This window comes from Corylus avellana, chromosome 6 (genome assembly GCF_965113065.1).
Source record: "Corylus avellana chromosome 6, dhCorAvel1.hap1.2, whole genome shotgun sequence".
Taxonomy (NCBI): domain Eukaryota; kingdom Viridiplantae; phylum Streptophyta; class Magnoliopsida; order Fagales; family Betulaceae; genus Corylus; species Corylus avellana.
The window spans coordinates 4,619,623-4,635,798 of NC_142495.1; the positions used below are offsets into that span (position 1 = coordinate 4,619,623).

At 36.8% G+C, this 16,176-nt stretch overlaps 2 protein-coding genes and 1 pseudogene across 10 annotated transcripts; 2 read left to right on the plus strand and 1 right to left on the minus strand.

Moving 5' to 3' along the window:
- Positions 1–622: 622 nt before the first annotated feature.
- Positions 623–2,656, plus strand: LOC132186968 (Heavy metal transport/detoxification superfamily protein). The gene is made up of 3 exons (XM_059601097.2): positions 623–912; positions 1,234–1,309; positions 2,046–2,656. Exons 1-3 carry the CDS (start codon positions 907–909, stop codon positions 2,468–2,470), a joined length of 507 nt encoding a protein of 168 aa, XP_059457080.2. The 5' UTR covers positions 623–906; the 3' UTR covers positions 2,471–2,656.
- A 5,688-nt stretch (positions 2,657–8,344) lies between these two features.
- Positions 8,345–9,856, plus strand: LOC132186593 (uncharacterized; annotated as a pseudogene).
- A 33-nt stretch (positions 9,857–9,889) lies between these two features.
- On the minus strand, positions 9,890–14,837 carry LOC132187000 (KIN17-like protein). Of its 9 annotated transcripts, none has more exons than XM_088517801.1 (3): positions 14,556–14,836; positions 12,576–13,794; positions 9,890–9,937 (listed from the first exon to the last, which is right to left on the minus strand). In XM_088517801.1, exon 2 carries the CDS (start codon positions 13,741–13,743, stop codon positions 12,577–12,579), a length of 1,167 nt encoding a protein of 388 aa, XP_088373927.1. In that variant the 5' UTR covers positions 13,744–13,794; positions 14,556–14,836; the 3' UTR covers positions 9,890–9,937; position 12,576. The 9 variants fall into 9 exon arrangements, with proteins under 9 accessions (XP_088373927.1, XP_059457124.2, XP_059457125.2 ...); XM_059601141.2 differs by having other exon boundaries at positions 9,910–9,925; XM_059601142.2 differs by lacking the exon at positions 9,890–9,937 and adding an exon at positions 10,044–10,118.
- Positions 14,838–16,176: the final 1,339 nt, after the last annotated feature.

Genomic DNA, 16,176 nt, shown 5'->3' on the forward strand with positions numbered 1-16,176 from the left:
GCCATCTATGCTCATTCTAAATAGTTTTCAACGCCCAAATACTACCATGATTATATCCAGGTTGAGTAGCCACATCCGATCATCTCCTCCCACCCATTTTGCTTAGAATATATATATATATATAGAAAGATGTTAGGGGTCAATAAGTTCTACTTATTTGACTCATATTTTATTACAAATGCATTAGATGAACCATTAGATTTGTGGGATTCACAATTGACTATGTGCGATTCACATAAGTCCACAAATTTAATGATTGATTTATAAGATGAGATGAGTTAAATATGAAAAAAAATATTGACTCATAGCATTTCTCATATATATATATATATATATATATATATAATAAACGTATGGCCACATGAGAGCACATAAGCCTATAAATTTGATGATTAATTTGTAAAATAAGACGAGTTAAATATGAAAAAAATATTAACTCATATTATTTCCCATACATATATATATATATATATATATATATATGTATATATAATAAACGTATGGCCACGTACTCTCACACTCTCTTACAACTCGCGTGGCCATCACTCTGAAAGCGATGGTTCACTGCTTCTTGTTCAAAATAAAACTGATGGGCTACAGCCTACATACACCCACTGGTTACCCTTCTTCAGCATATCATACGTGCTCTCTCTCTCTCTCTCTCTAACTTTCTCTTTCTCTCTAGCTTTGATTCTCTCTCCTATTCTGCATTTCTTGTATCGATTCGGATTTTTCTGGTACCCAGTCTGTCCAAACCTCGCTTATCTTTTTCAACAAAGTATTATTCGATTCCGTCTTTGGCTTCGTACTTTTTCCGCAACCGCTTTCTCTCATCCCTCTCCATCTGTTTCAACATTTCTCCATTTCCGGTTTTGATCTGCATATTCCTGAAAAGGGAATATAAACATGAAGGTCTGATTCCCGCTTTTTCATTTTGATTTTTTTTTTTTTTTGGTTGAGTGTCTGGAGCAATGATCCAATTCTGATTCTTCATGAACTTTACTAATGGGTTTATTCTTCTTCTTTCCTTTTCGGGCTACAGAATTTAAGCCATGTCTGTCAATTTACTTCAGATTCTCGTTTTATTGATTCCATGGAATACTGTTTTTCCTTATTTTCTTCGGATTTCTGAAGTTTTTTTGTTTGTTCAGATTTGTTTGATTATCTAAAGAGTTTGGTTAAGATTCTAAACCAGATCTGTTGGTGTGTATATTGATTGATTTGTGGTTGCAGAAGGTTGTATTGAAACTGGATTTACAAGACGACAAAGCCAAGCAAAAGGCCTTGAAGACTGTCTCTGGTCTTTCTGGTACTAAATCCTTGTTCCGTTTATTTTACGCTGCCCTTTTGCTTTTCCGAAAGGAAAGAATCAACTGAAAATTTGCTAGAAAAAGTTGTTTTCCATTTATTATTTTATTGTTAGTGTCATTTTTAATATATTACTCATATTTAATATTCCTCTAAGTCACGTATTGATCGGTCTACTTCGAACACAAGATTTCACCTCTATAATTAAGTTTGGTAATTAGCCTATTAATTTGTATGCTAATTTGGGTTAGTAAGCCGGCCTGCTGGTATTTGGTAGAATCCAAGGATTGTTAGAAATATAGAAAGCAGAAGAGACTGTTTACTGTTTAGAATTGCTTGGAATTAAAAAAATGTTTTTTAATAGGTAAAAAGTAGCTTTACCAACCCAAAAATGGGTTGGTTCGATAAAAAAAAAAAAAAAATTAAAAAACTCGAAAATATTGTATTATGGGAAAGCTTAAAAATGGGACTTTTTTATTTTTTATTTTTATAAAATCCTTTCAGATTAAAATAATAATAATAATAATAAAAAATCCAATACATTTCCATATGTATAGCCTAGAATGGAGATCAGGAGATGTACATTTGTTGAGATGAACTGCTTTTAAAATGGAAAGTAAAAATATAGATGACTTTTTTAGGTATTACTAGTTTATTTTTCGGTGTGATTTTAATTAGTGCTAGCTAATTTTGTTTTCAGCGAGAAACTTTACCTTAAACTTAATGAATTCTTGTAGGGATTGATTCCATCTCAATGGACATGAAGGAGATGAAACTAACGGTGATAGGAACCGTGGATCCCGTAGGTGTAGTGAGCAAATTGCGGAAATACTGGCCATCGGCGGCTATAATCTCAGTAGGGCCAGCAAAAGAGCCAGAGAAGAAAGAGGAGGCAAAGAAAGAGGAGCCAAAGAAGGAGGAACCAAAGAAAGAGGAAGAGAAAAAAGAAGAACCCAAGAAGGAGGAGGAGAAAAAAGAAGAGCCCAAGAAGGAGGAGGAGAAGAAGGAAGAAGAGAAAAAGAAAGAGCCCGACCCTGTTGTTTTAGAGCTTGTCAAGGCTTTCAAAGCATACAATTACTACAATCCTGTCAATCACCATCTCAACACGCCTTACTACGCCCCAAGCATGGAAGAGAACCCAAATGCCTGTGTTATTTGTTGACATGGGCAGCCAACAATGTTGGGAATTGAAGACAAAAATGTTTTCTCAGTGTATAGGAGGCAACTCCCAAGACGACAGGATCGAGCTCTTGTATATAAGAGGGTGCATGATGCTTCGTTGGTCTGGTCTAGTAATATCATGTGTACGTAGAGAGAATAAATAAATCTGGGAATTTGTTTTAATTTATATTTCTCATGTACTGCTTTTTTTGAGAAGTTGTCAGCAGGCTTCAACTTTTTCTTTTTCTGTTTCCTGCATGAAAAAAAAAAACCTGTTCAATTTCAATTCTCCAGGCTTTAAGCCACATGTATTATCTGAGCTGAAAGCAGAAGATCATCCCTCTCCATCTTTTTTTTTTTTTTTTTTTCTTTCTTGTGTGGTTAATTTTGCTCGACAAGGCTTCTGACAGACACCCTACAGTACAACAGCTGTTGAGTTTTTCCTTTTCCAAATTTCCCCTTATCTTTCCCTGCTCCTTCAGTCCAATAGAACCGGCCTTTGATGGTACCCATGCATTGATTGGTCGGTGGCGGGCGGTGATACATTTTTGGAAGTATACGCAATTCTCAAGTGCTATCACTTTATTATTAATTATTTTTAAAATTTTTTGTTTTTATTTTTTATTTTTAGTTTTTTGTTATAATTTTATGAAGGGTATTTAATATAATTTATAGTTTAAAAATACATTAATAGTAAAATGGTAATTAATTTAAGGGTACCTATTCTTTTTCCTAAAATTTTCATTTCCTCCTTGGATGGTGCGCGTACGTGGCACAAAAGTTGGATAGAGATTAGGTGATGTCATTTTCTGCCTCAAGAATCATAGCTTGATTGATTTGTCTTCAATTTCCGTATTTTTTAAGCCTTTCGGGCAGCCTCTTGTTTTCCAATTTGATGGCTCCTTTATTTAACATTTTTAATTCTCATACACATTCAATTAAAGTCAAATATGTATATCTCCATATGGCTATAATTATATTTGAGGTACTATAATTTTTATTACAATTTTTTCTTTTATATGGCTATGTGAGTGAGTGGTTCGACCACCTTTAAGTGGTATATTGGAGATGGTAGAACAATTTCTTCTAGCTGGTTATGGTTGTTTGACCACCATCAGTAGTCAATTCTAGGATGGCTGAACCACTTTAATAATCGACCACCCCCAACTGTCCATTCTAAGGGCGGCCAAACTACCTCTAAAGTTATTGGAGGTAGTTGCCCCCTATTCCCCGCCCCCCCTCTAGCCAATTAGAGGGTTGTTGAAGTAGCACTCTTGATTGTCAAAAGCAAGAGGGTGAGTAGCATTCATGTCTAGGAAAATGAAGGTTTTTTTTTAAAAGTATTTTATTTAACATGAAAAAATTAAGTAATAAAATTTAACAGGTAAATTTAATAAATAATTAGTAATATCACATCAATTTATAAAGATAATAAAACTTATAATAACCCTATCACTACTCATGATCATCATATTAATATACCGCTTGTTTTTTCCATCAAATTTATAGGAAATATTATTCTCAAAAAAAAAAAAAAAAAAAAAAAATTTATAGGAAATATTAGAATAGTTTTGTTTTACTTTTTGCAAATATATATGCTTAGTCTTAGGTCATTTAACCTCACTTGCATGTTGCATGACTGCGGGTATTTAAATATTGCTCCAATTTGGTGCAGGTATAGACAAGCTTCCAAGAGTGAAATACAAACCTTTTGCATCTGCGTTCCACATGAAGATCCTGGCTGTTATTTGTATACTTATATATATATATATTAAACTACAAATGCATGTGATTACCCGTAGCCGTACCACATAAACTATACTTGGTGTCTGGTTTGCTGGAGTGTTTCATGTGCATGCTGTAAAATTATAATGTAATCATTCTCTTGGCCTATAAATTATTCCATCATTATTAATTATGTCACCGCTGTTATTATTATTTCATATATGTACGTTAAGCATTTCACGTGAAATTTCAGCAGGGATTGGAGGTACATTTATTTGGTCTTTTTAGCTTTTCTTCCCACCAGAGAAAGGGTCCACCACGTAGCCAAATGAGTGCTTACAAAGGCTGAGTCCTCTCCGCTGTAGCTTTATCTGTTGGATTCCAGAGGAAAAGTTAATTTATACTTTAACCCAAATAAAGCCATACAGATGCCTCTGGATCAAAGGGGTAAAAAAGGTAGTTTTATGACCTTTAACCGTTTGTTATGGAGATCATTTTCTCCTGGCTTTATCCGATCTAGGATATGGAAGGCGAAGTTAATTGGGAGAAGAGTCAGAGATAACAGAGATGAATTGATGTCGTATGTCCTGTCATTAATTAGATATAATACTGTTAGAATATGTGGAGTCTAATCCAGTTTGCATTCCACCCAGTTCGACGTTGAAGCCCTATGGGATTTTTGACCCGTTTTAGTGTTTTGACCTAATTGAAAGTAGTATTTATATATAGTCCCTTTTAACTAGGGTTTTTAATATTATATCTCTAAAAAATAGTAAAATTTTGCATAAACTTTATAGATGTAACCTTACTGATGAACTACGTAACTCTTTGTGTTTTTGTAATTACTTTTTTTTTTTTTTTTCCCGCCTCTCACTTTTTCCGAGAATAATGATAAATTTCCTTATATATATATATTGGAGCCTGACATTTCAACTAGCTAGAAGACGGTATATGCTGATAAGTTCATCAACAATCGCGCTTTCGGCAAAGTTGTGCTGATAAGTTCATCAACAATCGCGCTTTCGGCAAAGTTGTTAATGCTGATTGACAACGTTATCCGTCCGCTTCATGTCATAGTGAATAGCCCAAACAAACAAGATGACATGGCAATAGCCAATGGTGGCCGGCGGTTAAATTCTGCTTACTCTTCATCAAACCTTTAGGATCCGCTACTTTCCTCCGTTGAATTCATTTCTACTATTTCTCTTCTTTCATAAAAAAATTAAAAATTTTATATATATATATATATATATATATTTGAACTGATATCAGCTCCTAACCCAAATCTAAACTTTTATTTTATGAGTCTTTTCTTTGTCAACAAACTTTTAAATTATTTTGACATTGTTAAACTTGAAAAAGCACTTTCCCTTCAAGCATGCACAGTCCCAAGACTTGGCTAACTTTTTGCATGCAATCAATCCACAAAGATTGTCGGCAAATCCGTGGCCCCATTTGGGTGGTGGCCTAAAGGCATGCAGATCTCTCCATCATACCATAAAACAAATTCCAAGACGGCAAGAGAAGCTAAACAAAAGTCAATTTCAGCTGATCAGTGAAGAAACAAGAAGATTTTGATTCTCAATATTATACACCAACTGTGGGTGATCTTAAACACCAAAGCTCCGATTGCTTGCTCACACAAAATAGACTAATTTGGCCAAGGCAACCATTTGAACACACAGAAAAAAAAAATGTCAATGGTGGGTCGGGTATCTGTCTCCTCCCCCTTCCCCCTACCAGACAAAATGACTTCAGGTTTACCCACACACAACCAAATGAAGCCGGCCACCTGTATCATGAGTTTGGCGAAAAATGGTGACCTCTTTTACAATCTCATGCCAGAATTCTTGCGTGGCAAGCCACATAGATAAAGACAAATTACTTTGTATTTAAAAATTTGTTTAAATTATTAGGGTGAGTAGATTCTTACGAGGACGAAGTACTTACACGTGTCTGTCAACATCATTGCCATCGAAAATTGGGGTTTGGATGAGTTGGAATTTTCTGAAATCGAGTCATATATAGTGACGAGATAAGCATGCGGCGTGACTAAAGCTGCGTGTTAATTAATTTCCAAGCCCGTGTGAAAGTGATGGCCCCGTCGCTAGGCATGGATGTCATGCTCAATGTGTTATGTATATAATATATGCGACTGATTTATATATATTCCGCTGATGTCATATTAATTAACATCACTAATGGATTAATTAATCTTTTATTTATTTTCTCAATAGATAATTTGAAGTGGGGATCCTTGCTATTCCTGTTCCTGCACCATACTAGGCTCTGGATAGACTGGATATAATAAACATTCAAAAACTTTATGAGCCAGAAAACAGACGAATTCACACAATGATCTTGCTAGCTACCAAAATAAATAATAATTTAATCATCAGGATCAGGAATATATTTTTCTATATACCAAAATAAATAATATTGAAGCAGTTTACAATTGAATAATAAGAAATTATTACGCTTTTTCTTTTTCTTTTTTTTAATATCTTTCTAGGGTTAGTTGCCCATTAGTCAACTTGCAAATATCGAATGAAACTCTTACCTTCGCTCTGCCTGCTAGCTAGACTTCGACCCAGCTTCTAATCTAGCGATTCTAGCCCACAGATCGTGTCTATTGAATGAAGTTGTTTTTTTGTTTTTTTTGTTTTCTTGCTTTATAAAGGTTTGCAGTAACGAATTGACGTTCTTTTTTTTTTTCTTCTTATTTTAGCAGCCCACGTGAACATTGAATCAGTTGTCTCTTAAGTCTTATCCATTGTGAAAGTGGGTCAAAATATGGCTATTAATAGCTTGGTTTTCTCATCGGGCGGTGGCTTTTTCACCGCCCCGGCCCACAAGAATCTCTACCCTGGATCAAAATTCTAATGGTCATTACACATTTTTGAAGATTAAAGGGAATAAAAGTCTTAGCATTATTTTTTCTTTATTTGGCATAAGACAAAAGGGATTTGGCTTTAAATTTTAGATCATTAATTGACGCTGTAAATTTTTTACAGCGCCTAATTGGCCGAAGTCGAAGAGGTAACTCTATGAATGTCTATCATTATTACTGTTAATAGTAGTAAGAGCCACTTATTTAAACCTCCTAATTCATACCCATCCATGAATTTTTGGAGCTCTCCCCCACCACTCACTAGCCACCCATCTCCCCTAATCAATATTGAAATTTAAAAGCCTAGGCATGAATGATGATTAGGATGGAAAATAATTGGGTTACTATAATCTTTATTACAACTTTCTTATAGTTTGACGTGATATTTTATAATTAATTGAAGTATATAGTTGACTGTCCGCCACTATCTAAATTAACAAGGCAAAATTTTTAATTATTTATTTTTATCAATTATAAAATATCACCTGCCAAAGTATAATGCTACAAGTCTTCCTAAAATCCTCATAAAGTCATTCCAAATGTGATTTGACTGTTAAAATCACCATTGAATTTGAGATGTGATTTGTTGACTTTTGATTTATTAGTGATTTTAAAAGCCACATCACATTTTAAATGACTCTAAGAGAACTCTAAGAAGATTTATAGCATTACTCCACCTGCCAAAACTCAATAAAGATAACACCTTGTAGTTGAGGATCGAGTTAGGTACTGAATTTACTCAATAACCTAAAAATCGAGTGTTAAGTCGGATAGAAAGGAAATTTCATTTTTTAAAATGACAATAGTGGTTATGCTAACATGATGTCCTTTATCCTTTCAGCCAACCCAAACTCTTTATAGGTTTCCTTGGTCATTGGTCAACATTCCGTTATGATGTACCTGTTGATCCATCTTTTTGCCCATTCTTTCATAATTCTGCCTCCTGCAATAAAGCAAGTGCACCACAAATTGACATCAACTTCCTCTACACAATAGCATTTTCAATTTATATAATTGGATATTACACCCTTTATGATGTACATTAATCTTGAAATTACATTTGATCTTCATTTATCAAAGCCGCATATGATTATGTACTGATCATGATTGTGTGATTGCTAGAGTGCTTTTTAATGCTTCCAGATGCAACTTACATAGCTCTAGCAATGCAACACTACTTTTCCCTAATGATACAGTTGTGCAAACTAAGACCCAAGACGAAATTATGAGCAATTTTTCAACATCAAATCTTTTTCTTACATGCAGGTATGGATTTACTCACAATGCCTCAAGAAGTCATCTGCCATTAAACACCACACCCAGAGCAAGAGCATGGGCTTGAGCTAAAAAACTATAAAAAGCTATACATGTGTGCTGGATGCAGGGTGTATGGTTATGGATCAAGATATAGATGTGAGCTTTGCGACTTTGATCTCCATGAGGAATGCATGTTCACCTCCCTCAAAACTTACCATGAGTTCTTTGAGGAATCCACCTTCAAATTCTACAAGTAACTACCAAAGAAATTCCTTATGTATGATAAACTGCCCAAGGAATTGTGATGCATGTGGAAAGGCTATAAATGGCTTTGTTTACCACTGTAAAGCAAAGGACTTGAATTTACATCCATGTTGTCGCAACCTCAAGAAAAAAATTAACATTGGTTGTGTGAAATTCTGGCTTCGCCAAAAGGAGTCAAAGAGCATATGGTGCAAAGAGAATAAGCTTAAAGATAGTGTTGAGGGCATCCCAAGCTGGTCTTACGAGTCAAAGAGAAAAAATTACCATTGTCAACTGTATTGCGTAATGGATATGGTCCTTGAGAGCTGGAAAAATAGGCCTAAAGATAATAATAACTGTTTGGCATTGGAGAACTTGGAGCTACCACTTCAACCTAATTCAAGAAGTAGTGGAAAAGGTAGCAAGTATTTGCAGATAGTGAAGATGTTCCTTAGCACCATTTTAACCATTCTTTTAGGGGATCCCACCATAGCTTTTGCTTCCCTCCTCGCGGAACTGGTGACTAAGTGATCCTCAGGGTATTGCAGCTAGTGCCCGAGATATTTGAAAGGATTTGTTTCTTCTGTTTTCAATGGGGTGGTTTGTTGTTGCTTGGGGCTTTAGGAAATTTCATCGATTGTGATGATTGCCTAGGGACAATAAAATTGGTTAGTTTCAGTCTCCTACAGGCTAGGGAAGCCTACACTGTGTTTTCATGACTGATGAGATATTTACTCTTCCCTCTCACCCTTGAGTCAATCTTTCTTCTTAGACGAGGTCCTTGGCGAAGCATGTTAGTCCTTGGATAAAAGCCGCCGCCTTTGTTTTCCTTCTTATCGTAGCATTTGTTTTCATATGTTCTTGGTGTCATGCAATCTTTTTTTCTGCTGTTTTATTACTGTTACTGTTGGACAGATTAGTTTTGCGGTTTAATAATCTAGTTTTTGAAGTTGGTTTTTGGCTTTCTCAATGACTTAAAAGTTTATCAACTTGGTTGCATTAGATTGTTATTCATCATGAATATAGATGGCTGCATGTTTAGCTGAATTATGATTCAAAGTTATTTCTCTTAAGATTCTCACATTACATTTTAGGCAAAGCTGTGAACCTCAGGCTGCAATATGTAACTTTTTTCTTTTCTGGACAGCATTAACAGAAAATATATCAACCCTTAGCTGCTCCAGTTCCAAAACTCAATGAAAACATAAAGTATACAAACAAGATATCTTATTTCAAGCTCTACAAAAAAAGAAAGAAAGTAATAACAGTGAAGGAGAAAATATGTTGGGTGCCATACCTCAGACCAGTATAATTAGAGCTTGAGAGTATAGGGCTCTGCTCCTGAAATGAGAACTTACAAAGCAAAATGTTCAGCCTTATTATGGGTATCCCTTAAAAAAAAAAAAAAAAAAAAAAAGAGATGGAAATAAAAGCTGCTCTACATGTTTAGATAAAAGAGAGCTGTCTCAATGTGAATTTGTTAAAGTACTTAACCAAGCCGGTGATGGAACTCACATGCAGGCAATAGAGCAACCTGTAGCATTTGGTACAGCACAATTCTAACCATTAATTCATGCTGATGGCTGTGGGTATATTAAGAAGACCTCACAGAGAAAAGGGAAAAATAAAGGAGAAATTTTATATAAGCACTAATGATCAAGTGGGGCCATTAAATTAAAGAAATCGGGAGGTATTATTACAAATAATAAACCAAAAATTAAACCGGCAATGGCAACATTCACGAAATTTAAACCGGTGTTGTATACGATCAGATTGCAGAGAGTAGTACAGGCCCTATAGGAAATGTTGGTATAACAGTGCCAGGAGAATCACATTGGAGCACAGGTTTGTGATCTCGAGCAAAATAATGATAGATTCTGCAGTTTTGTGGTGTAAGTTCTATTGTTCTTTTTTGAGAGAGAACTCTAAGAAAAGAAGGGAAATTGGGATTTCTTAATACAAGCTAATTTGGGTTGGATACACAGATCCTTTTATGTAACCCGACAATTTGGAGCTATGTCTCCAATTATCTTTCTAAAATGGCATCCCCACTCCAAAAGGTAAAAAAACATACTAATCTATGAGTAGGGAAATAGAGCCGCTCATAAACAGGTCCAAGCTTGACTAGAAATCATTTCATTTATTAAACAAACAAAGCTTGAACAAATTTTCAGGCGCGTTTATTAAACGAATTGAACATGTCAAAGCTTGCTTCAACTCAAAATAGGCTCTCGAACAAAGCTCGTATAAGCTCGCTCATACCAATACATATACATATACATATACATATGTATGTAATTAAAATTTTTTATACATATATAAATATATCTATTAATTATCGGTATAAGCATAAGTTGATATTATAATTTATATACTTAATAGTATAGTCAACATTATTTTTACTTGTTTCCAAGGGGTAGCTCAATCGACCGGAGGCCATGCTTCATAAAGCGAATGTCACTAGTTCGAATCTCCCTCCCCCTCCTCTTGTGCAGACTCGTAAAAAACAGGCATTATTTTTACTTTTTTTTTTGTTAAACATTAATTTTTACTTGCGATGTCATTTAGGACTTTCACTGCCAACTCCGTCTTGAGCCACTATTGCCATCAGAACACCATTTTTTTCAAAATGTTTACCTTCCCCATATGGCTTTTTTCCTTCCAAGAAAGGTCATTTCTGCCACTCGAAATCTGTCTCCTTGTCTTCTAAAAGCCCACTAGGAATTTCATCAAACACATCACCTTCTCTCTCAAACTTGCCATCACAATCTTGTTCATGAATTTCCATTATTTCAACTCTTCCAATAACGCCACGTGCAATACCATTCCCACAAAGCCCACCAGACCCACCAAAAGTTTCAATTTTCTCACCACTTTTCGTGGAATTTCAGATTCATAATCAACCTGGAACTTCCTGGCATTGCTTCCATGAACCCAAAGAACCGGAACAAACTGGTTTGGCATAACAAAACTCATTGTGTCACTCATTGATTCTTTAGCACCAACTTCTGAGTCAGATATACAAACCCTGAAAGATTGTTGGCTCTTCTCTTCCTTTTCTTCTTGCTTCTCTAGCTTTTGGTTAAGTAGCTATTATTAGGCATAAATATAAATTTTTAAGGTAAATGGGCAAATCACACTAAATGTTGAACTGTATCACATGCTAAAGGGAACATCTATAACACTAAGTCCTAAACAATAAGATCTCTAGCATCAGCTGTGACATTATAAGGCTATCACGGGTCATATGATATACACAACTACTTGGTTTCTCCCAAAGTTGAGGCTGCATAAAAAAAAGCAAAAAAAATAAAAAAAGGTTCAAATGTGGATGATCTCTAAGGGGCATACACGAGTAATGATATAAGTCCTTCTTGTGTCCCTCTTGAATCCCTCCAAGAATGATGTGACTATTAAAATCACCATTGGGCTTGTAATTGATCATTATTGGATTTTGATAAAATGGTGATTTTAATAGCCATATCATTCTTGGAGAGACTTAAAAGTGACACAAGAGAGACTTTTAGAATTACTCGGGCACACACCCTATTCTAGATTGCATACTGTGATACTGATGTAATTGAATTTATGAAGACTCCCAGCATAAAGAGAAATAAGGAAGCTTAGTCATATTGATGTTCTAGTTCTTATTGAGGGGTTAATATCAGCAGTGTGATCCACAAGCAATAAAGTTCACACTAGCCCATTTAATGTGGGGACGCATTAATAGAGAGATGAGGAAGAGATTTTAAAAAATTGCTCTTGATCTTCTTAGTCAGACGGACTTTTACATTTACTTGCATGGTAAAGCTAATATCTTCATTATGCTTGTTAAATAGAAGTATCTAAATCATCAATCAAAGAGAAACATACAATATGATTGAAGCACCACTCAAAGCAGAAGGAAAAATTTCGAGAAACAAGTGAACACAACCAATATAATTTGATCATAAGCATTTCCATTAAATAGAATTTAAGTTTTGTATCAAACCTCACTGGGCAACTTTACAAATATCCTCATACTCAACAGCTTTAAGCACTCTACCAACATAAGCACCCTTCTCAATCTGCACCTTCGCGCAGAACCTGTCCGTGTCCACACCCAACAACTTGGCAGTCGCTCCCCTATATGCCCCATTCACTATCCTCACAAGCCCCCCAATCTGCGGAATCACCGTCTCAAGCTCCGCCTGATCCACCCTCAGCACGTGCTTGCTCTCAAGCATTTCAATCTCCCCAATGTACTTATCGATCACTTTCCTCACCACTCCCTTTTGCTTATAGTAGCCCTTCTCGGCCAACGCTTTACTCATCACCTTCACAACAACCCCTTCGCTCAACCAATAGTCCTTTCGGTTAATCCTCTCCTTCTTCATCTCCTCCTCCCACATCAACTCCTCCAAAACCGATTTATTCTTCGCGGATTGATTTCTCTTCTCGTTCTTATCGTTCTCCGCCTCATCGAACACCAATTTCGAGCTCTCCCCCAACTCTTTCGGTTTCGGTTTCGCCGTCGAGCCAAGTGCGAAACCGACTTTAACGTCGGCCTCCGATTTCAATTCCTTTTCCGGCTCAGAGGCCGCCTGAGACTCGGTCGCGAGGGGCACAAACAGCTCGGCAGCCCGCTCGATCTGCTTCTGAATCTCGCGCTCTTGCTTCTCCTCCTCGACCAAATCGGCCTTGATTCGCTTGTTCTTCATCCTCTCCTTGAAGAGCGTCTCGGAGTCTCGGTCGATGTAGGTGATGAACCAACCCTTCGGGGTCTCCTCGACCTTGCACTTGCCATTGCGGCCGAGGTGTTTGATGAACTCGGTGAGCGTGGCCCACTCGGTGGAGTTCATGTGGACATGGTGGCGGTCATTGATGTACTCGTTATAGACGACGGTGGCAGCCACACGGCTGAAGCGGTGGCTGCGCTTCATGTGCTCGAGGAAGGTGCTCTCGAACTCCTCAGAGTAGCCCTCAACGACGCGCATAGGGTTCTGGCCAAAGATCTGCATCTGTCGCTGGTGGCTCTCGCTCATGCAGTGACACTTGAAGCCGTTCTCATCGCGGCACTGCTTTTGGCACATCTGGCAGTACCACCGCAGCTTCTGGAGCCCCTTTGCTTTGATCCGGTTCGCGATCGCCTTCGGCGTAAGGAAGTCATTCTTCCCCATCGCTCAAAATTCTTCACCAAAGGCGATGGATCTCTGCGACTCTAACAACAGCTAATCAAAATTGACAGTCAGAGAGAGAAATGAACACAACCAATTCAACAAGAGAATTCGAAAATCCAAGAAAAAGAGGCTCAGAACTATGGGTGTAAACGAGCCGAGCTTGGGCTGTCCAGGCTCGGCTCGTTTATTTTTTTGTCAGGCTCGAGCTCGAGTCGAGCCTGACTTCGCTGCTCAAGCTCCGCTCGATAGGGTCTGAACCCTGCTCGAGCTCCTCTATTTTTGATAATAACACTTCATTTCATTTCATCAGAAAACAATAACATCTAGAGCTATACAAAACTCTAAATAGAAAGAGCTGAAAGCTCTACATCAACAATTGCAAAAATACAATTTGGAACTTCATCTAACCAAACCATAGAAATCAAGCTCGAGCTCGTCTATTTCAAAGCATAGAAATCAACGAAACAAGAAAAAGATTGAAAAGGAAAATGAAAAGCTCACCTTAATCCATCTCTTATAACATCTTTTTTTGTTTAATCAATCTCTTATAACATCATCAGCATCCATTAATGTTGTTTGCTTGTTTGATAATTTGAACATTAAATATTACACCTTTCTTAATCCATCGTTTTCACTTCAACGGTTACGGCTATGGGCAAAGTTATTTAAAATTAAATATTTCTTGTTTTCAAAAATATTTACACATTTTTCTGGGCAACCAAACAAACACATCAAACGGCAAAACCCCAAACCACCCACCACCCAAGAAGAAACGGAGAAAAAAAAAACCCAAAAAGAAAAGAAAAACTCACAAATCTTATCACCTCCTTCGCCTTCGATCCGCGGCGTACTGCGAGAGTGAAACGACCTCCGAGAGCGGCGTGGACAGCGGGGTTGGCAGCGGCAAGTTCCTGGAAACCGGGCACGAGCCGTTCAACTTCAGCCAGGCGTCGAGGTGTGTGGTTGCTGCGGTGGTGGTGGTGGTTGCTGTTGGGGGCACTGGGGGAGTGGTAGGACCCGAGGAGAGTCGTGAGATTGAGGCGAGGAGGATGGTTGTGGAGACTGTGAGAGGTGAGTCGTGAGAATGGAGAGATCAGAGATTGATAGATTTAGGTCAAATTTGGGTTCTCTAATTTGCAACCGTTGGATTTGGAAAAATAATTAAATTTTAAATATTAATGGTTTGATTCGTTTTACCAAAAGCTTGTTCCATGTGGCTGTCTCTGCTTAGATCTGGTGTACTTGTTTAATATGATCCATTGATCATTTATACGTTTTCAAAATTTAATATTACTCGTCAGATTAGATCAAATAAGGCAAGCTTACGGTGTCTCTGTTACACCATGTACATATTTTTTAGTAAATGCTTGATTTTGGGGCGGGTACAGTCTGGAATTAATCTGGACCGTGAGAGAGAGAGAGAGAACGAGTCCATTAGCATTGGGCTGGGCCGGCTTTTTTCATGCAAGAGGTCCATATATTATAGCAAAGAAGAATAGTAAAGGAACAAAAGGCCCAAGCTTTTGGATTTATTGTAATATAATGATTCTCTAGTTTAAGGCATGTGTTAATTCATTTTGTGACTCCTATATTGTAAAGGAAAATGGTATAGCATGTATTTAGGTTATAGACTTTGTAACATTTATGTATTAATGTTATGGTTCATGACAATATAGTACCTTGGTATTTTTAAAATGGTGACTTTGTGGTGTCACGAGTTATTGTGTATTCTCCTACTCTATATTTGTGGTGGTCATTGAAGATTTTTTTTTTGTTTTTTTTAACAAAAAAAAATCCATATAAGGGATGGAGGTGAAGACTCACCACCTTCGTGCCTTTTATAGAGGCGTAGGGGTGAGTCTTGCAATTCCGCAAAGGGGAAAGGATGGAGACCCACCCCCTCTGTGTCTCTCACAGAAACAAGTAGCAAGTCATCCACCCTTGTAACTGGTAGAGATTACCCCTTATCTGCTCCAACAAAGGATGAGAGGGACATCTCTCCCTCCCTTATGATGAAGAAATAGCGGTTGCCACTTAGAGGTTAGTCTTTTTGAAATTTTTATTTTTTATTTTTTGATATATTAAAAAGAGTAATGTTATATGCAAGTGATGCCATATGTACTGTCATGAATTAGACATAATACCTTATTAATAGACAAATTATGACTTTTGGAACTATTTCTCATCTTCAAACATCAAATAAATATCTTCTTCTCTTTTTTTATTTTTTATTTTTTGAGTATATGAGAGTGGGGTGCTTGACATTTCAACTTGAAGAACCTCAAGCGCACTTTTGGCCAATGGTGGTTAATGCTTGCTTACTTTTCATCAAACTGTTACGAGTCTTTTCTACTTTCGTTAGACTTTTAAATCAGTTTCATATTATTAAATCGGGAATAAGTCTCCAGAAAATTGATTAAAATTAATTAGGAT

Excerpts from the sequence above, each read along its gene's own strand:
- LOC132186968 (XM_059601097.2), top strand. Across the intron at positions 1,310-2,045 it reads GACTGTCTCTGGTCTTTCTG|GGATTGATTCCATCTCAATG; the intron begins GTACTAAATCCT and ends GAATTCTTGTAG.
- LOC132187000 (XM_088517801.1), bottom strand. The coding sequence starts at position 13,743 with ATGGGGAAGAATGACTTCCTTACGCCGAAGGCGATCGCGAACCGGATC.